The sequence below is a fragment of the Syngnathoides biaculeatus genome, chromosome 21 (assembly GCF_019802595.1).
Source record: "Syngnathoides biaculeatus isolate LvHL_M chromosome 21, ASM1980259v1, whole genome shotgun sequence".
NCBI lineage: Eukaryota > Metazoa > Chordata > Actinopteri > Syngnathiformes > Syngnathidae > Syngnathoides > Syngnathoides biaculeatus.
In genome coordinates, this window is record NC_084660.1 from 2,928,229 (window position 1) to 2,951,215 (window position 22,987).

Sequence of the window (22,987 nt, forward strand, 5' to 3'; positions counted from 1 at the left end):
CTCCTCCCGGGTGGAGCAGCGGGCTCGGTCACCCCGGTCAGCTCATCCGCCGCAAGTCGGTGTCCGATTTCTCCATGTCGGCGCCTGCGGCAACCCGCCATCGTCGGCCGCCCCCACCCCCCTTCCTGGTAAAAAAAAAAAAAAACACAAAGTCACGCGGCGTCCTAGTTCCGGGAGACGCAACGACGGCAGACAGCAAGCGGCCGAAGCTGCTTGACAGCGCCGCTTCGATTTTGTGCACCTTGCGCTTTCTCTGACGTCATCGGCGCTCCGCAAAGGCAGGCTCGCGACCGCGCGCGCGTGGGCACGGCGGATGGAGGATTGCGCCGCTCGAGACCTTCTTTCCTGTCAGTTATCATTCAAACACATTTTCAGCACGCCTTCCACTCGCCCTGTGGAGGACCAAAAGACGGCATTTTGGTTCATACAAATACAAAAATATATCCGAGTGACAGTCACGTAGCAAAAGCTGCAGTGTGACTATTAGCATTATGCTTTGCACATTTGTAAATAAAAACACAGAACTTTCAACTTCAAATTCAATGAAAACCATTCTCTGGTGTCTCTGAACATTTGGCAGCAGCTAGCCGCTTTAGCGTAGCCGCCATCGACACTCCACCTCACCTCGCTCACGTCACGTATCGTTAGCAAGCCAAAAAGAGACCGATTTGAAGGGAAGCGCTTACCTGAGTCCCGGCCGCATCATCTCGACAAGAATAGAAGCAACACACGCACAGACTTGAGCACTTTTATTGGCAAACGGACTTTACATACAGCGCCGACTGCTTTTTGCGGGAATTCGTGTGCTCGTTACAGGCTAGCGGTGCGTTTATGGTGCCCTGTCGGATAAGAGAAACGATAGCCCGTGAGAGGCGCTTGGCCGTGTTTTGCTTGACTTTCTGCAAATATCCGTACCTGCGTTGACGGCGGCGGCGGCGGCGGGCCCCCGAGAGCTGGCCGGCTGCCGCCACGGCGGGGGGCCGCGGGATCCTTCGGGGGGCCCCGGGGGTCTCCTGCTGCACCCGCCGTAGCCATCTCGGGACCAAATGTCGTACCAGCTCTCGGGAAGAATGGGTACACGAGTCAAGGATGCCAGATAGAAGAGCACTTTTTCCGACGCCAATCCCAGGCACTTATTTTGAAGTGACTTTTTGTTTTACCGTTGACTTTATTTTGACGGGGTTGAAAGCCGTCCCGTTACGAGCACTCGTTAGCATTGACGAGGCAAACAAATGCTGATTTGACACACAGCACGTTCGTCTTGTCATATTCCACTTTTTAATCTTTAGTTCCGCGCGCACCAGAGACCGCCGCTGTGGAGACGGACGAGACGCCGGCGTTTGATTTCGGAGACTCGTTCGGCCAATCGGATTACAGCCCCGGCGGGCTGGCGACCAATCACGGGGGGGGGGGTCACTCCTGGGCCGTTGAGTACAGAAGATTTTGCCAAATGTCGAATCGTTCTTTGCATTCGAATATTGCTTGCAAGTCCCCAAAAAGTTGTTTGGGGTACCACGAGCGTAGTGTCAAAACTGGGACGTCGGCATTGCGACGACGCTTCCTCCCGCCCCTCGCGACGTACGTTTTCGACGGCGGCGCATATTTGGCAGGATATTGGCTGTGACGGGCAGATAGATGATGTCGGTCTCCGTGGGGATGACGATGTCGTGGGAGATGTACTTGGTCGGATCCGCGTAGCCCTCGTGCGCGTCGCACATGGCGAACAGCTCGATTTTCAGTTCGACTTGCAAGCCCGCCGGTACCTAGACCGGCGCACGGCGAGATCCGCTCAGCGCAAGCGTTTGAAGAAGCGCCGCTCGCACGGGCGTCTTTGAACTCACGGGTCCCGGAAGGTACTTGACACGGAGGCCCGAGGAGATCGGAGGCTGTTTCACGTGGAACCTGCGAGACGAGTCCGGCGTGAGCCGAGCCGGACGCCGCGTTCGCGCCCGGCGATCGGGCCGTCTCACCTGCAGGTGTCCACGCCCACATTCTTCATGACCACAGTGACGGCGAAGGGCGTGCCGGCCCTCTGCACGCCGAAGTTGACGCTGGACGGGCGCAGCTCGAAGCCTCTGGTTATCGCGTTGGGGTCAGCCAGAGAAATTGTGCGACACCTGCGCCGGACCGGCTCCTCCACGGAGCGGAACTGAGGACGGAATCGATCGGCAACGGTGTTCACGTCGCCGTTTGCAAACGAACCGATGCCCCGCTCGCATGAAACGGGGGCGGTCGGCGGACGATTCTGGAAAGTATCCCCCGCGTTCAACGAGGTTGACGGTACGTCTTACGTGGCGATTGGGCACACTGAAGGGTTTGAAGGTGACGATCGACGGCGGAAGTCTGACCCCCGGCCGCCCGGGCCGCCCGCCGACGTCGGCCCGGCCGGGCCTCGACGGCCCGGAGGAGTCCGTCCGAAGGCTCGGAGCTGGATACGCGCCACAGACGACGAGTCACCCTCGCGTCGGGAGCTGTGGCCGAAATGCCCGAGAACGTACCCGCTGCGGTCGGCGGCGTCATTCCGGCCATCCTGCCGCTGCTCCTCCTCGTTGCTGCGTGACTGAGCGCGTACACGCGTTGCTTTCACCGACCGACGATTACGTTTTAGCGGAGGCGGCGACGCGCCGACCGACCTGGCCCTGGCGGAACGGGGCGTCGGCTTCGACGGCTCCGGTGCTACCGCGACGTCGTCTGCGAGGAAAACAATGTCTTACGAGTGGATTTCATTTGGGGGGGGTCGCCGAGTTGAACTCACGTCCGTGTACTGCAAAACAAAAGAAAAATAACCCTAACACTGAGCTGCTTATCCTCACGAGAGTCACGGGTACACCCCGAATTGGTCGCCGGCCAATCGCGGGGCACACGGAGACAGACAACAGCCGCACTCGCAATCACACCTACGGGCAATTTGGAGGCTCCAGTGACCGTGGAGGAAACGTGGAAAAACCGGGATCGGACTCGGAACTGTGAGGCCAACGCTTTGCAGCCGCCCCGCAAACACTTTATTGGTGTTTTTTTTTTTTTCCCCAAGAGCCGTTTTCACAGCGGAGCCGCCGCCGATTGTTCGGGAAAGTCAGCCGGGATAGGCCCCGCCCTCCTCGCGACCCTCACGAGGATGCCTGTTTTTGCGCGTGAGACAAAACTAGGAACACACTTAATCCCGGCAGACATGCTGAGCGACCTGGTCCTTCTCTAGCCAAATCCAAAGGTGTACTCACGATACTCTTCCTGCAGGTCGTCCCTCTGCAAGGCTTCTACCATATGGTCTGACTCGGGGAAGTCCAGGACGCTCAAGCCGGGCCTCCTCGTCTCGGGATTCCCAGGGAGGAGAAGATTCTGGAGGTAAAACCATGACAGTACACGTAGACCATATCAACAAACCTACCCGGCGGATCCTCACAAGTGTGGCTTATTTGCATTGTGATGCATTTGCCTGGTGTAATGCGACGTTTTCCGGGTGGAAGTACGGCACGATAAACTTCCTCTTCAGAGCGTCGACGCACTGCTTCACCTCAAACAGCTCCTGTCTAAGGGACACAGAGTTTTGTCCTCTCCCGCATTACCAATGAAGGTGAGCGCGCCAGTCCGAACCTGTACTGTTCCAGCGTCTCTGCCCACTTTGACTCCTTGACGCGGGCGCAGCTGCGAGACGTTGAGAGCAGAGAAGGTTGAGATCCCGCGGATGTGGCGACAACCGTCAGAGCGGGCGCTACCTGACGCTGGCTGTCGTGGCGGGATCCTCCGAATGGTCCGAGGGCTCGGGCGGAGCTTGCACGGCTTGGCCGTACAGGGCGCCGACGTCCCCTGCGGACAGACGTGCGGCCAATCAGACAAAAGGAACATTTGAATCCAGGCGGGACGAATGACTCCCCTTACCCGGGGTCCTTTTGGCAATGGCGCGAGTCTCCTGCGCGTCCTCTGTAAGAGACTTGAAAGGGACACTGGCCGATGAGCGCACTTTCCAAAGTACACTGATGGCTAATTTTTGAGTCAACGTTTCATCGCATTTTGCTCGCTTCATGAGAAATGTTGTAAGCTGTCTGCATGTGTTGCTGCGCCGTTTGTGTTCGCGTGGCGCTAATTTCCGTCAGCTCGTCGACGGCCTTTCGCGCGATTACGTTAGCACGACGCTAGTGGCACCTGACTGAGCAGAACACCGGCGTGGACTCGCTCGGTTTCAGCGCGAGGCTCCTTGAGCATCACGTCAGCGGACCGCTGGGCCTTCTCCATCAAACTCTCAATATATTCCTACGTCACACAAAACATTTGTTTGTCATATTGCAGCCCAAAAAAAATACGTCGACGCGTTGTCAGACAGCGCGTGCCTTCAGTCGCATGTCCACTGTGTTTTTTAGCCTTCTGCTTAAGGGCCGGTGTTGGTACACTTCCCTGATTTCCAGGACTCTGGGGCAGCTGCGCACGGCTACGCTGGCCGCGGCTCGTTTTTGCGGGCCGGGTTCTGTCGTGGTCGCAAAGGAAGGACTGCCGGCCTTCTGCCGCCGAGAGAGGGCGCGGTCAAAAGCTGCGACTGCGGTTTTGCCGTACCGTCGAGCCTCGACCTCACTTTTCCGTCTGGGACTTCAAAACAGGGGGAGCCGCGCCTGCTGCGATTGCGGAACGTTTGAAGCAAGGCGTCGGTGTCCGTCTTCACGTGCACCCACCTGGACCGTGCGCTCTCGATGCTGGGCTTCAGGACCGTGATGCCAAACTCACCTGCGGGAGCCGCGACAGCTTCTGTAGAAACGGCCATCGTCACCCCGCCCAACGCTCACCTTGCGTGTCCGGCAGCGGGTCCTTCAGCAGAGCCACGGTGGGGTCCGAGCGGGCCTGCTGGAGCAGCTCCACCACGGCTTGACTACTCAGGAGCTCAGAACCCGAACCGTCGTCATGCACCAGGAAGAGCCTGTGGTCAGAGACCAATGAGCGCAAAAGTGGACTGTCACGCCAGCAAAGTCCGGGTGTGTCACCTGGGACTGTGTTCTCTGGGCTTGGACGTCATCCCTTTGCCCTCCTCATCCTCCTCCTCCTCCTCCTCCTCATCCTCATCTCCCTCTTGCAGCGTTCTTGGAGCCGGTCCAACGTTGTGCGCCGTCACCTGACCGTCTTCCTTCACCTGCAGAGAGTTGTCACTCGAGAGTCCTAACCCGAAGCCGAAATTGGTGCGCAGCGGTGCCTTCGGATGACGAAAATCCTGAGCTTGACGAAAAGTGGACCGACCGACGGCTCGACCTTACGATCGCTCGGAAATAATGCCACAGAATGGAAAGCCAGCCGTCGTCGTCGGCGCCCTCCAAGTGTCAAGGGCAACTCGCCTGAAAGCGGTTTCCATCCACGTCCGTGATGTCACAAGTCACGTCGTCAGTGTGACTCATAATGTAAAAGGGGAGACCCCCCCCAGGGCGTCCGCCGGTGTAAACGCATTTCCCGTCTTTTTGGATGTGCAGTAGCCCGACGCTGGACGGGATCACCTTTGGACGACAACAAAGACCTGTCGAAAGGAACCCCGGGAATGACGCGTTGACGCGCGCTGACCGAGAGCAGCCCACCTGATAATCTCCCTCGTGATCCCCGGTGACGACAGTTCCATCCGCCAACCAGATTTCGGCGACGTGGCGTTCGGGGTACATCAAGACGGTGGCGCAGGCCTCGTTCTCCACCATCAGGACCCTCTCTTTGCTCGGCACGTCGGCGGACTCGTGCGTTTTGGCGCCCTTCGGAGCAGCTTCGCCGCAAGTCTGCCCGTCTCGCCCGGTCACGCCGACGCTTACGTCGTCGTCTGCGGAGAGGGCACCAAACGCCGAGTCCCCCTCACAGATTTCCCATCCGGGTGAAATCCGGAGTCGCGGAGTCGAACGTGAGGCGGCGATGGCGCCGTACGCTCCCTCACCCGCGCTCGGCGCCCTCTCCCGGTAGAAGGTGGTGATTCTCGTCCCGTCCGCGTGATCCACGAACACGGACCCGTCTGGCTTCTGCACCATCACCACCAGATCTTCCCGGCTCAGCATCGCCTGGCGGCCGAGACGACGGAGTTAAGTGCGGGTCGGCGGGTGAGCGGCTGCGCAAATCTCACCTCTTGAGTGATCACGTCTGACGTCTTGTAGGTGAGAAGAGAGCAGCTGGGGCTCTGCTCGTGAGTGCTGCCCACAGTGCTGATTCGAGTACCGAGGGGCGTCGTCGTTGTCCAAAAGCCTCGCGGCGGACGCGTCACCTGCTTCTCTGGATTTTGTTCTGGAAGCAGACACGCCAAACATGGCAGAGCGGCAGACGGGCTTCGTAAAATTCTCTTGAGTTTAGTGTGGTTCCCTTGCCATCGGTGATGTCTTCTTCGATTTCTTGCAGCCACACCGGGCCCGAATCCAAGCTGGAACTTATCGCGCCGTCGGCAAAGAGCACCTGCAACGCACCACGAAATAAAGACCAGACCAGACGCTTCAGGGAGGTTTCCACGTCTACCTCGCTGGAGCCGTCCGTCATGTATCGGATGACGGTGCCCTGGCAGGTGATGGTGCGAGACTCCTCTCTGGCCAGAGAGGGGTGCTGGGGGCCCGTCACGTGAAAAGTCTGTCGCACTAGCACGTCTCGCTCTTCTGCGGGCGCACACAAAGGGACAGTCGCAAAGGTTTTGGGCTTGTTGCCCGGCAGGGAACGAAAAGGACCTCACTGACCGTCTCCACGCAAAAACTGCACAAGTAGGCCACTCGGGACAGACAGGTTGAGGCTGTTGAAAGGACTCGGGGACACTTGGGCTTGGACTTCACACACCTCAACACACACACACACACAAAAAAACGTTCCCAGCCAATATTTGCGCAGATATGACGGCCGGTCCGAAGCGTGTGAAACCTGCGCCTCTGCGGGGCCGCCGTCGGTCTTTGGGGCGTCCGTCAGCTCCGCTCCTGTGGACTCTTCCTGCCCTTTCTCCATTTCTTTCGGGGTCTCTACTTGGGCTGCACGAGGGAGGACATTTCAATGAGAAGTGAATACGGGGCGTTTTGGGGAAATTTGGAACTGGAATTGGAAAGGGTGAGCATACGAAGGGAATCGTGTGTTTTTGCGCAAAGAGCATTACAATCCTGTGCACACTTGACATGATATTTAGATGCGGAACAGCGTTCCACCTTCAGCTTTCCCCACTTCAACAGGACCTTTGCGCTTTTCGGACGGTCTTTCAAAACTGTAAGACAGCCGGATGTCATTCTCCAGCAGGGCCGAGAAGGAACGCCTGGTGGCTGCGGCGCTCTTGACGGGATTCTCTTTTGGGGCGGAGAGCAGGGTCATCGACATCCCATCAAATTGCCGACCATCTTGTGGAACGTTACCTCTGCCGTCGTTTCTGGGTGTGCGGGTAACTCGGCTGATGTGCGTGTAGAAGTGATGACCGTCTTTCCTCACCGCCACTTTTAGCATGTTGGAACCTACGCCGACATCCTGGCCGTTAAGTGCAGCGGATCATATGATCACCTCTCCGAAATGAGACAACGAGAAACCTTCAACGTAGTTGATCTTCTCCACGGTAACGTGTCCCCCGGCCGCAGGGAAGATGTACTGGAGACAGCCTGACAGATGGACCAACATTCCCTCCATGTGGAAGCCCGCAAAGCCCTAAAAAGTGAGACGCGTCACACTCTGAAGGCTTTTGCCGGCATCCCATTCATTCGCTGGGCCGCTCCGCGTTCTCACAGCGGCGGGCTCCTCTTTGTCGTCCGCTTTACTGGAAAGCGACTGGTCGGAGGCGGCCGTCGTCGAGCTGTTGGTGGTGGCTTTGCTCTTGGCGCCCGTGGTGGCCGATTTGTCGCTTTTCTTGGCCTCCGCCGACTTCACGTCCTCCGCCTGCTGCTTCTTGCCCGGCGCCCCTTTCGCCGGCTTCTTGCCTTTCTTGGCTTCCTCTTCCTTGAGCCGCTCCTCCTCCAGCTTGGACGCCTGGAAGTTGGAATGACGACTCAACATATTTTGCACGTGGGCTTTTGAGATTACTTTACTTTTTTTTTTTTTTGCTACAAACTTTCAGCGAGTTTTTGGTGATGAACGGCCCCCGAGACTCTTCATCTTCCTCCGTCCAATCTGCAATTTTCATTCGAGAAGAATTTCCGGAACAACAGAAAGATTTGTTCATTCAAGCAAACGAGTAAAATTGTATCTGGTGCGAATATCCGCCGCACTTTGTGAAACATGCGCAGGACTTATATGGTTGACTTCCAACGACTGCCTCTTCATCTCCTCTTTTTCGGTCCAGTCCGTGATGGTGTCTGCTACGTGCTCCAAATACGTCCTACGACGAATACGACGGCGCATTTATCACGTTGCCGGAAAATTGACAACACGGGACACGGCGTTACCTGAATTTGACATCTGTGTGAAGAGCTACATCCCAGAATTCTTTGCACAAGCGATCAGAACTCATGGGATTGTGGCAGAAAATGTACAGGACATTATTATGACTTCCTCTGAGTGTGTCCAGACAGCGAAACTCCTGAGCAGATGACTGGAGGACCTACGTCAAAAAACGCATTGTCACAGGGAACCAGGAGGTAACAAGATCACCGTCTCCTCACTTGAGGTAAGACGGCGGCCTCGTGGCGTTCCACGTAGTGCCAGTCCGAGAGGGACCTCAGTCGGCAACTCTGAATGTCGGACAGGTCGAGCTGGACAAGCTGGGGCTCGCCGCTTTGCTGCAGGAGAAAATCGGTTTCAGGATCTACTTTCATGTGGCGACTCAAATACAGTCCAAACACCTCAGTGGGAGCAGAGTCTTCGTTCAGAAACTTTGGAGCTGTAGCAGAGAGAAAGAGAGAGATCAGGACAAAGTCGACACAAAATCCATTTCACGGAATGAGGGAAGCGGCACGCCACATTTCTTGCGCAGGTTGCGGAGCTTCTGCTTGGCGAAAGACAGCGGGTTGTCCCAGGGATTGACGGGGTGTTTTTTGCTCTGTTGCACCATCCCCAGAGGTCTGCAATCTTTCGCCAGAACGCCGTCGTCATCCAATCCCGTCAGCGGCATGCTCTCAAACACGCTCTGGTGGAAGAGGCGCTGCGCCTGCGGCCACGAAATCTTGTCTGTGGAGCGCGGTCGAGTTACGTTCGCTGCTCTGCTCGAAAAGCGGCAAATATTTCTTTTCGATTTCAGACCGTCGGTGCATTGGCGCTGGAGCTGCTGTTTGATCGCCCTCCAGCACGAGCTGTTGGAACGCCGCTGAGCCACTGAATTGATGAGCTTCCACGCGGGAGAGCGCTTCATCATGGAAGCCTCCTCCAGGGCTGGATCCAAACCTTGGATCTCCTGCAGGGACCGCAGCAAAGGCGAGTCGGGACCGGGCCCCTCCCGCAAAAAGAATCGAATTTGACTCACGGTTATCCCAATTAAGCGGAGTGCTCTTTCGTCGTGGTGTCTGATGATGACGGGCTGCTCCGACCTCGTTGGCGTCTCCTCTGCATCAAACTGCTCCAGAAGCATCTAATCCAGAATGCAAGTGAGCGGAGGATGACAACCTGCCGGGGGCCGTTACTTATTCACAGTACCTACCGCCTTGTCTTCTTCCGTCTGCACTGTGGTCATCAAAGTATGCAGTAAGTCCCTCCCCTCCTCTGCCGTTTCCACCTGAGGCAGGACGCTGTGCAGCATTTGCGCGACCACGTGATGGTCCAAACCGGGAGCGGTCTGGGGGACGGGGTCGTCAGGTACGTGTGACTGAAGGGACAGTTCACTTGACAACGCAACCTGGACACGCGAAGGCAGTGGTGGACGTTCTCACTTTGGGGGGGGGGGGGGCTCAGGTGGTTAAAAGGCGGCGGCAATGATGCGATCCGGAAAAAGACGTCCAAACCTGTTCCAGCATACAGTGCAAGATGAGCGGCACAGAGCAGGCCTCGGCCGGGACGTGCTCCAAAAGGCAATTGTAGTGATTCATGTCCACGTCGGTGGTGAGAGACGACGGCGCCTTCTCTGTTTCACACAGACAAGCGCAAGAAGGTCATCTTGGAATGAAAGCGATGAGAATGATGATGAAGATGAAGAAAGCCCTTACTCGGGGGTGGCGGGCGTCCTGATTTCTTAGAGCGTGGAGACACGGGAGCTCCAGTCTGACAAAAAAAAAAACAAGACAAATCGATCTAGCTAGCTTACATGGGTCAGTGCAACACATTTTCAAGGAGGTGGAAAATTAGATTGAAACGTGAGCGAAGAACCACAAAGCCAAGAGTAACGCAACCCAAGGAAGAGCATCCAAGAATCAATGAACGAACGAAGAACTTTTACCTCTGCAGGCTGTGGGGCGTCCTGCCCAGAGACCACAGACGGCACACGTATGAAGTTGGCCGTGTTCAAGTAGTGCTGGTGCTGCCTGCGCCAGTCCAGACAGTCGTAGATGAGACCGGCCACGCCGTCAAACATTTGGGTCGCCGCGGCCATCTGCGAGCAGACGGCAAACGTGAGCGCCAAAGTCACGACGCGGGAAGCGAGGGGTCTCGCACCACAGACTCGGGATCCTGCGGGTCAAAGGGCGTCAACGAGTCGGGGACGGCGTACTCCAGCTGAGCCACGTTGTGGAGTCGGGAGTTTGGCCCCCCGTTGTCTATAACTTGTCTGAGAGCCGCCCAGAAGCAGTCCAGCACCTTGGCCTGCGCCTCCTTCGCCTCTCTGGCAGCCATTTCGTCCGCTGACAGAAAACGGCAAAACCGCGACGTAAGCCAAGACGGCGCTTCCCGACCTTTAACTGAGCCAGGCAAGAACTGAAAGAAAACAGGGAGCTACATGCACACTGAGTGACCGGACAACCAGGAAGACCTGGACAAGACACGAACGGCTGGAGGGAGCTGATTGGTCGACGCAAGGGAGGAGGTTCACGAGAACGGGCGGGCGGAGCCAACAATGAGCGCGAGAGCCGTGGGAAGCATGGAACACGGGAAGACCCGAGACCTCGATCACAACGCAACCCCTTTGGAAGCTTCTACATTTGGTGTACAGTCTGAGAGACTTCACCAATCCAACATAACGAATGGAGACGTTTCGAGCATCTGGATTGAAGAAGGAACAAGCACAACGAGGTCACGTCCTGTCATCTGCCCGCCTACGTGAACTCCACCTGGACCTTGTGAAACCGCGTTTGGCTTTTCGACGTCATCTCATTTTGTGCAGTCAACAAAGAAAGTTCATTTCATTTTGCGGCTGAATTCCTTTGAATGCGGAACGAACCATCCCGAATCAAGCCTTTTTCCAGCAATGAGTCGAAATCAAACCATTGACCTCTCACCGTTGGCCTCCGCGTCTTCCTCTTGGTCTTCCTCCGGGTCCTGGACGCAGGGCGCGTGTGGCGCACTCAGCCTGATGACGTTGGCGACGTGCACGCCGGCGGCGTCCAGCGTGCCCACCAGGTGAGGCTGGTGGAAGCCCAGCAGCAGCACGTAGTGCTGGGGGCCGTCGGTTGGCTCGTCGTCTTTGCGGCGACACAAAGGCGAACGCCGGGTCAGGGCAGGACCGAGAGACCGGCGCAACCACTTATTATCGCAGCGGGGCTTGGTCCCGTCAATAATCATCTTAATCGCGGTAAGAATAATGAGAATAGTGTTTACTTATGTACTTGGGTGGCTCGACATCATCCCTGCGTTTCAGCTTGGTTTTGGGTTTGGCTGGTGGCTCTTCCTTTGACTTCTTGTCTTTGCCTTTGGGCCCTGCTTTTTCTTTGGTGGGAGGTGGAACCGCTGCAGCCTTAGAAAGATCGCCCCCAAAAAAAAAAAAAAAAAAAAAAAAAGCATACAGTTCGGTCACCGCGAATGCCAAACCGAAGAGCAGATTTGATCCTGGTTTCTCACGATCTCGGCTTTTCTCCTCTGCTGGTCGTTGTCTTTAATCTGCAGCAGCATAAACTTGACAATTTGCGCCATGAGCTCGGCAGAGATCTCCTCTCGGGCCTCCAGCAGCTCCCTGGCGGGCTCCGTCACCTGCAGAGATGCGCAGCCAACGTTTCGGAGAGGCCGAAGACCGGCGTGCCGCGCAAACTCCGTCTCGGTCACCAACCTCGTAGTACTGAGGAAAGGTCTCCCGTTTTTTTGCTTTTGGGTTTCCATATTCGCGGATCTGCGTTCAAAGATGAATGAACAAATGATACTCCATATTCACACTTCCGCGACGGCGCTGACGAAGGACAACCGATTGTGAAATGCGCCGGAGGGCACGTGAGCTACCTTGGCCTCGGTCTCCTCCCAGGAGAGCGAGCTGAAAAGCTTGCGCTGCGGTTGCTGCACGGCCCGGCCCAGCATCTGGATCAGGTCCTCGTCGTGCGGACCTCGACCCACCACCATGCAGACGCACGCTTGCCAGTGCTCCTGCGACCGCAGGGAGAGGACACGCGACGTTTGCTCGGAACTCAAAGTATTCAAAAGGAAATTCAGTCCGAGTTTTTCATAGGGCACAAATTCGAGCCAAAGTTTGAATCAAAAATGTTGGAAATTGTAACTGTGATCAAAATGAATGCATCCAGTCGTTTTGTGAGCCGCTCATCCACACAACGGCCACGGGAGCCTATCTGAGCTGTCGTGGAGGAGGAGGAGGCGGGGCAGAAACCTGAACTGGTCGACAACCGTCGCACTCGCAATCACACCTTGGGGCTATTTAGAATGCAAGAATGTTTTCGGGGTGTGCGAGGAAACTGGAGCTCCCGGAGAAAAGCCACACAGATTTGAACCCCGGTCCGCAGAACTGTGAGGCCGGCGCTCGACCGTGCCGCCTCAAATAAATGCAATGTATGAAAATGAAAATGAGAAGGGTGCCCAGGTTTCCCCACGTTTCCCTTTTTGAGCATGACTTTTGTTTTTGTTTTTTTGCGCCTATAGCCCACAAACCTCGTCGAACTGCGCGCCGGCGAGCCCGCTCTCCCAAGTCTGGACCTCGGGACCCTGCGCGGCGGCGGTCTTCTTGGCCGCTGCGCCTTTCTTAGCTGCCTTGGGGGCCATGTCGTTGGTGCTCGAAGGCGTTCGCCGCGGAAGGGATTCCGACGCCGCTCATGCTTGGCTTTGCGGCGTCTCCTCGCGTCCCTTGTTGCCCATGACAACCACACCGGAAGTCATCGCCCCGCGACACGCGGGGTCAGCTTCCGGCAAGTTGCAGATATATATATATATATATATATATATATATATATATATATATATATATATATATATATATGTGAGCAACTGGCCAACACGTTCAATCAGGCGCATAAATGTAGGCATATGTATCGTAATTCCATTTATTTGTGGATATAGCGTTGTGTACGAACGTGTTTTTTTTTCCTCCATTTGATTTGAATACAAATTTTGCAGCAGTTTGGGCGATTACGGCGCCCCAGTGACGTGTTTCCGCTTCCGCTAGCTTTTAACTCCCGGTGGCGTCTCGGAGTTGACAACTAACCGCAGTTCTTCTGGGTTTCCCCGCAAGAAAATGGAGGAGAACACGGCCCCATCCAACTCTTACAGACTCAGATGCTCCATTCCGGGCCACGAAATGGACGTTCGGGGGCTAGCGGCTGCCTTTTCCCCCGAAGAAGGGTTCGTTTCTGTTTCCAGAGACCGGACCGGAAGGATCTGGGTCCCCAACTCAAGGTAGGTGCTAGCATTTGCCGGATAGACAACAAATCGCCTTTTAAAGTCACTCTGTCGCCTTAAATGTTGTCAAACTACGACCGAGGAATAACCACACAAAGTGCGTTCAACCTAGCCGCTTTCATGTGCTATAATTTCTGCTGTGTGCTAATCCAGTTCTGTTTTTCCATTCATTCAGATACACAAAATGAACACTACGTCCTAATTTAGCGTGCGTGCGTGCGTGTTCAAATTGCGCCCCCCCCCCCCAGAACACTTGCAATGTGGACATTTTCACGCATAACAATCCTCACGCTTACATATTCGAGGTTAAATGGACTTGAAAGGATTGAATGTAACGTATTAAAGTCAAATGTAGGAGAACTGCACTTGTAAAGTGGTACGTCGATTTGGGATTAGACATCGTCCTTTACGTGTTTACTTTACATGCATATCAAACCAGTTTTCTCCTTGGATTAATTGAAATGCTGTTAACCCCTCCCAGGCATCTGTCAAGCGTTCGCCTCTGAGTTGTGAGGACTGATGTTCGAATCCCGGCCCCAAAAACGTGCAACATGAATTGAACCCTCTAATTTGCCCCCCGCGACCCTTGTGTGGATAAGAAACTAAGAAATTCGATGGATGGATGAATAATCTCTTCCAAAAGAAGGGAAAAAAAAGTCGTTACGTGTCACAAACCCTTTCAGGTTCTGCTTGAAAGCATTTTTTCACGCTCTCACTGCAGCCGTCGGAATGCCAAGAAAATTCACTTTGTTTCCGTTGTTTGCAGCCCGGAGAGCGGTTTCACGGAGCTCCAACGCATGTCCGGCCACTCCAACTTTGTGTCGTGCGTGTGCGTCATGGCGCCGAGCGACGCGTACCCCCGAGGACTCATCGCCACGGGGGGGAACGACAACAACATTTGCGTATTCAGGGTGGACCAAGCGGAGCCGTTGTACACGCTGAAAGGTCACAAAAACGCAGGTGAGCGTCGCTGCTTGGAGTAGCGGTGATAAGTCTCCGATGGTAATAATTCTCCATGATAGTGATTCCTCAATGATCATTCACTCAGTGATGAATGAGTTAGCGCGTGACATTTGCTTGCTCCCTCGCAAATTACGATCAATATTTTTCGCTGATTTTCCTAACCAGTGTAAATAACAAGTCAGCATCTTTTTCTGTTGTTGAACAAACCTCCCAATGAGGATGTTTATTTATGTTTTTTTTTTTTTTTTAGTTAAGACGCATGACGTGCACACTTTCAAATGATTGCGCACCACACTTTTGAAATATTGCAATATGAGCAAAGTAAAGCACTGAAAATGGAAATTTAGAATTTGCACCATCATAGTGGCAGCGTCCCGATTCCTTTCGTCCCAAATCCGTTGAACTTGTGCTTTTTGGGCCTGCGTTTTTTTTTTTGCGGGTCCGGGCCGAGATGTTGTTGGGATGTCAAGCGCTCCCTGGCGAAAATATCATTTGCAGCTAGCGCCGCGTGAAGGGATTTTGATAGAAGTGGCGAAAGTTGTGAAGTTCTTCCATGTGCTGTGAATGTCGTCCGTCCACAGTTTGTACTTTGTCTTCTGGCAAGTTCGGGACACTTCTGAGCGGCTCTTGGGACACCAGCGCCAAAGTGTGGCTGAGCGAGAAGTGCATGATGACGCTGCAGGTGCTTTTCACCAGTCTGTTTTTTTTTTTTTTTTTTCTGGAAAAATGGCGCCGACGTTGATTATTATTATTATTAATTTTTTTTCCCCTTCAAATCGCTCGTTTGACCGCAGGGCCACTCCGCGGCAGTGTGGGCGGTGGCCATGTTGCCCGAACAGGGACTCATGCTGTCTGGGTCGGCGGACAGAACCATAAAGCTTTGGAAAGCTGGACGATGCGAGAGGACATTCACAGGTAGCCTACGTGAATGCCAAGCTCATAAGACTGGAAATCAAAAAAAAAAAAAAAAAAATATATATATATATACATTTTTGTTGTTGTTGTTCCTTTTCAGGCCACGAGGACTGCGTACGTGGACTTGTCGTGATCAGCAGCGCCGAGTTCTTCTCTTGCAGCAACGACACCAGCATCAGGAGGTGGCTGGTGAGCGGCGAATGCGCTCAGGTCTACTACGGCCACACGAACTACATCTACAGCATGGCCGTCTTCCCGAACGGTCGAGGTCCGCCGGCCCCCCGATGGCGGAATCTTTTCTCCGCATTGCAGCTTCTCATCTGTCGTCGCCGTGTTCAAACATTTTCTTGCTCTTTCTGTGTGTGTGTGTGTGTGTTTGCGCCTGTCGTGCTAGATTTTGTGAGCACGGGAGAGGACCGGACTCTGCGGATCTGGAGGAGCGGCGAGTGTACGCAGACTCTCCGCCTGCCCGCTCAGTCGGTGTGGTGCTGCTGCATCCTACCCAGCGGCGACATCGCCGTCGGCGCGAGGTCCTTCTCGGAAAACACTTTATTGATTGCTTTTTATTAAAAAAAACAAAAACAAAACCTCTTCGCTCCCGTTTCAGCGATGGCATCATTCGAGTTTTTACCGAGGCGGAGGATCGCGTGGCCGGCGCGGCGGACCTTCGGGCTTTTGAGGACGAGCTCTCCAACGCCGCCATCGACCCGAAGACCGGGGACCTGGGAGACATCAAAATGGAGGAACTTCCTGGGCGGGAACATCTGAACGAGCCCGGTAACGCACGCCCGTATTTTTGAGACACGCCGGCCGGTCCGCTGCCATTTTTTGTCCTTTCAGGGAATCGTGACGGACAGACGCGTCTGATTAAAGACGGCCAGAAGGTGGAGGCGTACCAGTGGAGCGTCAGTGACGGTCGCTGGGTGAAAATCGGAGACGTCGTCGGGGGCTCCAACCAGGAGACGTCCAAAAGTGTCACGTATGAAGGAAAGGTGAGGGCGGCTCCGTGTCCGTCCGTCCATTTTCTTTGCCGCTCATCCTTAGTCACGATCGCACCGACGGGGCAATTTCGAGTGTCCAGTGAACGTCAGAGTGTGTGCAAGGGGCGGGGAAGAAATCCGAGCAATTTTTAAGTCGTCGGGACTTGCGTTTTAGGATTCCATTCAACACATTATGCCCCTCGGGTCCCCCCCCCCCCCCCCCCCCCCCCAGGAGTACGATTACGTCTTCACGATTGACGTGAACGAGGGCGGTCCGTCCATGAAGCTGCCTTACAACGTGTCGGAGGACCCCTGGCTGACGGCGCACAACTTTTTGCAGAGGAACGACCTCAGCCCCATGTTCCTGGACCAGGTGGCCAATTTCATCATGGAAAACACCAAAGGACACGCGGCGGGAGCCGCGCAGCCCGCCGGCGGCGACCCCTTCACTGGTGAGAGACTTCCGCGTTTGCCCTCGGGGTCTCGCTATTTTTCCACCCGGCTTTTGGCGTTCCGACAGGAGGAGCTCGGTACATCCCCGGGTCCGCCGACGGGAGGGCCAACTTTGGAGGCGATCCGTTCACAGGTGAAATATTGCGCTTGAAAACGGACCCGTCTCTTTCCCCCTACTGACGCCGTCTCGGAACCTCTCCCAGGCTCCGGTCGTTACATCCCGGGCTCCGAGCCCGGCTCGGTCGCTGCCGAAGGTGCGGCGGACCCCTTCACAGGTCAGCGAGCGCGTGCGCCACCCCGGGCCAAACCCAGATTCAGGATGCGGATTTGTTTCATCGAACAGGCGGAGGGGCTTATTCTTCGGCGGCCCTCAGACCGAAAAGCACCAACGTTTACTTCCCCAAGACGGACGGCGTGACCTTTGAGCAAGCCAATCTTTCCCAAATTGTCGGTGAGAGCATTTTGCTCGCCGACGGCAAAAATTGCGCCCGGCGTCCTCTTTGTCTGAAGTCTCGCTTCCTTTGCTTTGCGGTCCAGGGAAGCTGAAAGAGTTGAATGCGGGGGCCCCGCAGGAGCACAAACTCTCTCAAGACCTGCTCGAAAGTTTGGAGCGGCTGCTGGAGTCTGTCTGCGGCCCGAACGAGCGCCCGCCGACCGTTCAGGAGATCGGCCTCCTGCGGAAAGCCTCGCACTGGCCGGAAGGTACGATAAGAATCGTCTTTCTCGGCCGGGTGCGGGAGCCGCTCGGGTGCGACAACAACAGACGGCAAATGCGGCAGAATGGTCGAGACTTCCGGTACATGCCGCGGCCGTCACGCCCTGCTGGAACAAATTTCAAATGTTTCAGGCCTTGAGAGAGTTCAGTTCGAATTGGCCGTCAAAGAAATTGTTGTGTTGATTTTTTTTGGGGCGGCATTATGGCCTCCTCCTCCTCCTCGTCTTCTTCAAAGTGGGACCCGCCCGGACCACGTTTGTGGGATTCCGCTCCATTCACCCTCCAAGCATGAGCTTTTTTTTTCTTTTTTTTTTTTTTTTTTTTTTCTCTTGGGTCCCTCCAGATATCGTGTTTCCCGTCCTGGACATCCTGAGGCTGGCCGTGCGCCACCCGGAGGTCAACGAGAGCCTGTGCGACGAGGCCGAGGGCGTCCGACTGTGCGACCACCTCCTGAGCCTGATGAGGCCCGAGGGCCGCGCCGCCAATCAGATGCTGGCGCTGCGCGTCCTGTGCAACTGCTTCAGCCGCAGGCACGGCCGCGCGCTCCTCCTGGCCCGGCGCGAAGCCGTCCTGTCGCGGGCCGCCGACTTAGCCGCCGTCTGCAATAAGAACATCCACATCGCTCTGGCCACCCTGGTGCTGAACTACGCCGGCTGCCTGCAGAATCAACCCGACCTGGAGGCCAAAGCGCAGTGCCTGTCTGTGGCCAGCCGGGCGCTGGAGACCGTTCGGGACAAGGAGGCCGTGTTCCGACTGCTGGTCGCGCTGGGGACCACCGTGGCCTCGGACCGAACGGCCCGGGACCTGGCCCGCTCGCTGGGGGTGGGCGCGCAAATTTCCCAATACGCGAGCGTGTCTGATCCCTCCAAGCTCGGTGAGTGTTGTCAGCTGCTTTTAAAAGAACTCCAATGATGAGGAGAGCTGTGACGAGCTGTTGAGCTTTTCACACGGTGTGGCGGAACCCGACTTGTATGATCTGCAATCAATAAAAAGGACACGTTTCAACGATGATGGCCTTCTCTTTGTGTCTCTCTGAACTGACCTGTTACAATTTAAAAATAATTCGCGCAACCATTAATGTATCTCGAGGAGGATAAGCGGCTCAGAAAATGGAGGTAGTCGTGTATGCTGGATTTGCATTTTGTACTCCGATCCGCTGGGAGCGCAGTGTCAAAATTCTCGCAACGGGAAGTGCGTTCGCCACAACAGAAGAAGACAACTGCAACATCCGGGTACTTTTTTTTTTTTTTACATATATAAAAATTGGCGGTCGTCTTCTGCCTCGCGAGCAGTCGACTTCCTACTTCACAAAAATGTCGGAAAGATTGACGACAGTTTCATTCGGATTTTGAGTTTTCTTGTCGAGTTTTTGGATATATTTCCGTTCACGCCGAAAAACTTTGGGGATAGAATTGCGAGCTTGCCGTTTGTTCGCGTTTGCCTGCTGAGTGGACCTCGTTTTATCGATTTAACTTTATTTATCATTATTTTTATGTAAAAAAAAAAAAAATGGCGTGCCAAACGGGTTTCCAGAAAAAGAACGGCGAATATTTGTGGTTTGCTCTTCTTGGGCTGGGCTTTCAGCCCGAAAGTCATCTCTCGTTTTTTGCCACGGAGGCCACCGCAAAACACACGAACCTGGGACCGTAAGTCTCGCCCTTCTTTTTTAAATTTTTTTTTGTTTGTTTGTTTTACGATACATTTTTCCACGCGAAGTTAACATTTCCCCAAATCTGCTTCATCGTTTTGTTTTTCGACGTTCCAGGAATATGTTTGACAAACCCAACAAGGATGCCTTCCTCGTTGTCATCCATTTCCTGCTGGAAAAACTCAACCCAACACGATTTCACCAGACGTACAAGTAAGGAGATGTGCAGCAATTCTGGATATGCGGCTTCCCTTTTCGAGAAGTCTCTACTACCGTCTTTTCCCTAGATATTGCTTTCCTTTGGTGAGCAGCAAACAAGATGCTGAATTTCGCAAGGAGACCTGCTTTTGGCTTCGAGAAATAATGGTGAGGAGTCGGGTTCTTCATTAAAAAAAAAAAAAAAAAAGCTTTGTTGTGCATTTATTTTTTTTTCTTGTGCTCCCGTTAGGATGAAACTGGATATCCAGGCTCCAAAGTTCTCATGTCGCTGCTGCTCTCGCCCGGAGGTCCCAAATTCACCAGCTTGATGGTCCATCTCGCCATGCACGTCATGCTCCAGGAAATGAAAACATTCGCCGTCGGTAGGCGCATAACCAGCAACGTTCTCGTGACTTTTTCAAAACCCTGGCAAGTCATCGTCAGATGTCGGGTTTAGACGGGAGCTGGGTGCCGGGTGCTGCCGCCGAGCCGGCCTCGTCGCTCCACACGGCCGCCAGGAGACTGGACCTGATCAAGAAAAGGTTTTTGCGGGAGGTCGTCCACCAGCGTTGCTTCCTTCAGGACGAGCACAAAAGAGCCCAGTGAGTTTTTTGTGCGTCTGTGGGTTTTTTTTTTTTTTTTTTTGGCTGGGCGGGTCAGTGTGTGTAGCGCAGATTTGGGAAGGCCTTTTGCAACCGGCGCGTTTCAAAACGCCGGCCCGTATTTTGTTTTGCCGTTTAGGAGTGTCGGGAATTCTCTGCGTGACCTCGTGGCCGAGAGTAGCAAGTACAACGAATTACTCAAGTAAGGTTTTTTTTTTTCGTTTCCGGCCGTTCTTTTTGCACGATACCCAATTAGTCGGTTCTACGTTCCAGAAAGCACGTGGCCGACGGTGTCCCCGAGGAGGAGTCTCTGGCCGATAAAACTGAACTGGTAACGTCGAAAGTGTGCGTGGGGGGTGCGCGAGCGCGTGGCTGAACAAATGGGATTCGCGGTGTTCAGGTTCGATCCCTGTGGTCGTCCGTGGGCGCGACGCTGTCGACGACCGAGCAAAAACGAAAGGTGTTGGAAAGCGTGCTGGGAGGAGAGGCGGACCAGTACGCCTTGGACGGCGCGGGGTGGCGCCTTGGAGTTCCCCGGTGCCTGTTCAAGAGGTTGGAGCGGCCTTCGCAGCAGGTGAGTGCGGCGCTCGCTCGCTCGGCCGGCGCGCCCGTGTTGACGCTGACCCGCGTTCGGCAGTTGCGCTCGGGGAAGGTGTACGTGGACGGTCAGCTCAACTTGCTGTGCGCCCTGGAGCTGTTCACCCACTCTCTGCGCCTCCTGAAAGACGAGCGGGGCGAGTCCCCGCCGGACCCCGCCTGGTCGGGCCCGTCGCAGTTGCGGGAGCGGTGGCGGCGGCTGCTCCGCCGCTCGCAGGAACTGCAGCTCCTCAGGTGAGCCGGGAGGGACGACGACGACTTTGTCGGTTGCTTCCGTGAAAAGCTCGATGGAAATATTCAGAATTTTTGTTGAACTCAGACTGAAGATTTCCATGGAGGAGATTCCGGAGGTGAGGAGCGACATCAGCGAACTGGCGGCGCAGTCAGACGACAAGTGGTCGGACGTGCCTTTCGTGTCGCTGCTCGACGACCAGCTGGTAAGTGGCCGCCCGAGGTCGTGTTATCAAATCCGAGCTGGAGTCTCGTCCTTGATTTTCCTCGCGTGTAGGCGAGTGGCTTTCTCTCCCCGTTGGCTCGCTCTCAACCGTCGTTCGATGCCGGCGACGCAAACGACGTTTTCTCCCGGTTCCCGGCGAAGCTTCCCGGTGAGCGGCCCTCCGTCGACTTTTGCGGCTCGCCGAAGTTGGGTCGTAATGTTTCCTGTTGCTTGCGCAAACCTCCAGAGAACTCTTCACCGTGTCCTCCGGCGGAGGGCGAGAGGGGAACTTCCTCCGACTCCGAAGGGTAACTTCAAGCATCTTATTTCTTCTTTTTGGGAGCGGTGCGGGAGGCCGATACCCGGGCAGTCCGAAGCTGTGCTCTGTCCGTCACGAGTCCTCCCGAGAGCGTCCGTGCTCTCCGATGACTGTGGTGAGCTGAGAGAAATCACCACAGACAGATACGGAGCAGACACTTTTAGGAAAGCCCAAACGCGTTTTCAGGTCGGCGGCAGTCGCTCGAGTCCCGCCGCCTGACGTAGCGCCGAGCGTGAAATGCTCTAACGTGACTTGTTGTCTGCAAGGGGCCGTCGCGCCGCAGCCGCAGAAGAAGAAGAAAGCCTGCGGGGGGCCGCGGCCGCCGAGTCGTCCCCGTCCGCCTCTGCTCTGGAACGGCTCGCGGACGCGTCTCCGCCTCCTGTGAGGGCTGCCGACAAGGCCAAGAAGCAAAATCTAGACGTGGAATGTGATGACCTCGCCGACCAGGTATTGTCGCGGTTTGTCGTCTGAAAGAAACGACAGCGGTGCTGCGGCAACAAGTTCGCGCTTATAAGTTTGCAGATGCCGTAGCCGCGGCCAGTCCGACGACGGGCAGCCCGGCACGTTCGGAACTTGGGGGACTTCTCGGCGTCCTTCGTGGGGATCCCTTCAACACCAGGAAGCCGCTCGCTCGCACAACGGAGACTTTAAGTGAGTCGCTTGCGAAGGCGCTGGGGGAAGACGACGCAGCCAAACGTGACAGCGGCGTGGCCGGAAGCTCGGCCGGCACCCCCAAAGGCAATCGGCGGTCGTTGTGGGGCAGCGTCTGCCCCTCGAGCCCCTTCAGCCTCTTGCAAGAAACTCTGCCAGAACTCCCCAGCGTGGAGACACTGCTGAGCTTCAACGACGACGACGACGACGAGGAAGACCGATCGATCGCCGTCCGCTCCCCGCAAGGGGACGAGTCGGCGCCTGATCGTTTTCTATCTGCCGGTGACCTTCCGGCTTGGAGCAGCGAGCGACCGTCGCCGCCTGCCTTTTTTTCACTGGATCTGGACGCACTGGATGCCGTATGCTGACCTCCCCACTGAAGACGCAGCGGCACCGGTTCTCCCCTGTGGGCGATAAAGCCCCATCCGTGACACGTGTCCGTGTTGCATCGCGTCAAAATGCAAGAAATTCCCTTTGGCTTGGACACGTCCACCCACTCCGCCTTCTGTTCTTCGTTTCAGCTTACACGGCTGCCGGTTGAAATATCCTCCGGAACCCCATTTTCCATATTGACGCCTCTTTAACATCCCTTAATTGGCATGCTTTCTGACTACAAGTTGCGATGTAAATATATGTATTTAAAATGGGAATTCAGTGACGTTTGTTTTCTAGTTTTAGTGAATAAACTCTTCTAATTACATTTGTTTGTCTTAAAATTTGGAAGTGTTGTGAATGTTTTCTTACTGTCTGTACTTAAGATTTCCAAACATTTGCACTTTCCAGTTCTGTCAAAATGATGAAAACACCTTTTGGATGGCATAAAAACTTAATACCAGTGATAGCTTGTCTTTTTTTTTTTTTTTTTTTACGTGCCAGTCATCAAAACTGGTGTCGTTTTAAAAATGAGGGTACTTCTGGACAATATTTTT

General features: G+C 55.1%; 3 protein-coding genes and 1 non-coding gene across 7 annotated transcripts; 3 read left to right on the forward strand and 1 right to left on the reverse strand.

Annotated features, from left to right (window-relative positions):
- Positions 1–32: 32 nt before the first annotated feature.
- spag17 (sperm associated antigen 17) lies at positions 33–13,073 on the reverse strand. 3 transcript variants are annotated; one of them, XM_061808694.1, is made up of 51 exons: positions 12,838–13,073; positions 12,181–12,321; positions 12,014–12,073; positions 11,809–11,937; positions 11,569–11,704; positions 11,250–11,432; positions 10,471–10,655; positions 10,256–10,408; positions 10,026–10,080; positions 9,825–9,943; positions 9,524–9,658; positions 9,350–9,454; positions 9,130–9,280; positions 8,851–9,057; positions 8,733–8,770; positions 8,553–8,669; positions 8,337–8,491; positions 8,160–8,269; positions 8,003–8,061; positions 7,681–7,920; positions 7,488–7,602; positions 7,320–7,415; positions 7,119–7,253; positions 6,844–6,947; positions 6,666–6,762; positions 6,454–6,587; positions 6,309–6,393; positions 6,071–6,228; positions 5,888–6,008; positions 5,547–5,776; positions 5,313–5,468; positions 4,968–5,113; positions 4,773–4,903; positions 4,565–4,713; positions 4,326–4,493; positions 4,141–4,248; positions 3,877–3,928; positions 3,714–3,804; positions 3,592–3,642; positions 3,434–3,527; positions 3,219–3,336; positions 2,634–2,691; positions 2,499–2,560; positions 2,292–2,428; positions 1,971–2,149; positions 1,842–1,902; positions 1,616–1,763; positions 916–1,074; positions 687–839; positions 242–392; positions 33–125 (listed from the first exon to the last, which is right to left on the reverse strand). In XM_061808694.1, exons 1-49 carry the CDS (start codon positions 12,946–12,948, stop codon positions 811–813), a joined length of 5,961 nt encoding a protein of 1,986 aa, XP_061664678.1. In that variant the 5' UTR covers positions 12,949–13,073; the 3' UTR covers positions 33–125; positions 242–392; positions 687–810. The 3 variants fall into 3 exon arrangements, with proteins under 3 accessions (XP_061664678.1, XP_061664677.1, XP_061664680.1); XM_061808693.1 differs by lacking the exons at positions 33–125; positions 242–392 and having other exon boundaries at positions 605–839; positions 9,524–9,718; XM_061808696.1 differs by lacking the exons at positions 33–125; positions 242–392; positions 687–839; ... (4 more) ...; positions 2,292–2,428; positions 2,499–2,560 and having other exon boundaries at positions 2,649–2,764; positions 9,524–9,718.
- A 178-nt stretch (positions 13,074–13,251) lies between these two features.
- On the forward strand, positions 13,252–18,616 carry plaa (phospholipase A2-activating protein). The gene is made up of 14 exons (XM_061808148.1): positions 13,252–13,578; positions 14,348–14,541; positions 15,126–15,226; positions 15,339–15,459; positions 15,560–15,727; positions 15,854–15,989; positions 16,067–16,236; positions 16,300–16,451; positions 16,672–16,891; positions 16,960–17,025; positions 17,096–17,167; positions 17,236–17,343; positions 17,430–17,594; positions 17,951–18,616. Exons 1-14 carry the CDS (start codon positions 13,418–13,420, stop codon positions 18,517–18,519), a joined length of 2,403 nt encoding a protein of 800 aa, XP_061664132.1. The 5' UTR covers positions 13,252–13,417; the 3' UTR covers positions 18,520–18,616.
- A 242-nt stretch (positions 18,617–18,858) lies between these two features.
- On the forward strand, positions 18,859–22,758 carry haus6 (HAUS augmin-like complex, subunit 6). Of its 2 annotated transcripts, XM_061808150.1 has the most exons (14): positions 18,860–19,253; positions 19,373–19,468; positions 19,543–19,621; positions 19,704–19,836; positions 19,911–20,055; positions 20,195–20,257; positions 20,329–20,386; positions 20,456–20,629; positions 20,693–20,886; positions 20,972–21,089; positions 21,161–21,257; positions 21,336–21,396; positions 21,674–21,854; positions 21,923–22,758. In XM_061808150.1, the coding sequence occupies exons 1-14, from the start codon at positions 19,117–19,119 to the stop codon at positions 22,424–22,426; spliced, it is 2,040 nt and encodes a 679-aa protein (XP_061664134.1). In that variant the 5' UTR covers positions 18,860–19,116; the 3' UTR covers positions 22,427–22,758. The 2 variants fall into 2 exon arrangements, with proteins under 2 accessions (XP_061664133.1, XP_061664134.1); XM_061808149.1 differs by having other exon boundaries at positions 18,859–19,253; positions 21,161–21,396.
- On the forward strand, positions 21,437–21,567 carry LOC133494992 (small Cajal body-specific RNA 8). Its single transcript, XR_009793477.1, has one exon. It is a non-coding gene; the product is annotated as a small Cajal body-specific RNA 8 (non-coding RNA).
- Positions 22,759–22,987: the final 229 nt, after the last annotated feature.

Bases quoted from the DNA above. Each gene is read 5' to 3' on its own strand.
- spag17 (XM_061808693.1), bottom strand. From the start codon at position 12,948: ATGGCCCCCAAGGCAGCTAAGAAAGGCGCAGCGGCCAAGAAGACCGCC. The intron at 8,771-8,850 runs GTGGCGTGCCGC...TCTCTGCTACAG, and splicing joins CCGCAACCTGCGCAAGAAAT to CTCCAAAGTTTCTGAACGAA. The intron at 2,692-3,218 runs GTGAGTACACCT...TTTTCCTCGCAG, and splicing joins CGACCTGCAGGAAGAGTATC to ACGACGTCGCGGTAGCACCG.
- plaa (XM_061808148.1), top strand. From the start codon at position 13,418: ATGGAGGAGAACACGGCCCCATCCAACTCTTACAGACTCAGATGCTCC. The intron at 14,542-15,125 runs GTGAGCGTCGCT...GTCCGTCCACAG, and splicing joins GAAAGGTCACAAAAACGCAG to TTTGTACTTTGTCTTCTGGC. The intron at 15,990-16,066 runs GTCCTTCTCGGA...CTCCCGTTTCAG, and splicing joins GACATCGCCGTCGGCGCGAG to CGATGGCATCATTCGAGTTT.
- haus6 (XM_061808149.1), top strand. From the start codon at position 19,117: ATGGCGTGCCAAACGGGTTTCCAGAAAAAGAACGGCGAATATTTGTGG. The intron at 20,258-20,328 runs GTAAGGTTTTTT...TCTACGTTCCAG, and splicing joins AAGTACAACGAATTACTCAA to AAAGCACGTGGCCGACGGTG. The intron at 21,090-21,160 runs GTAAGTGGCCGC...CCTCGCGTGTAG, and splicing joins CGCTGCTCGACGACCAGCTG to GCGAGTGGCTTTCTCTCCCC.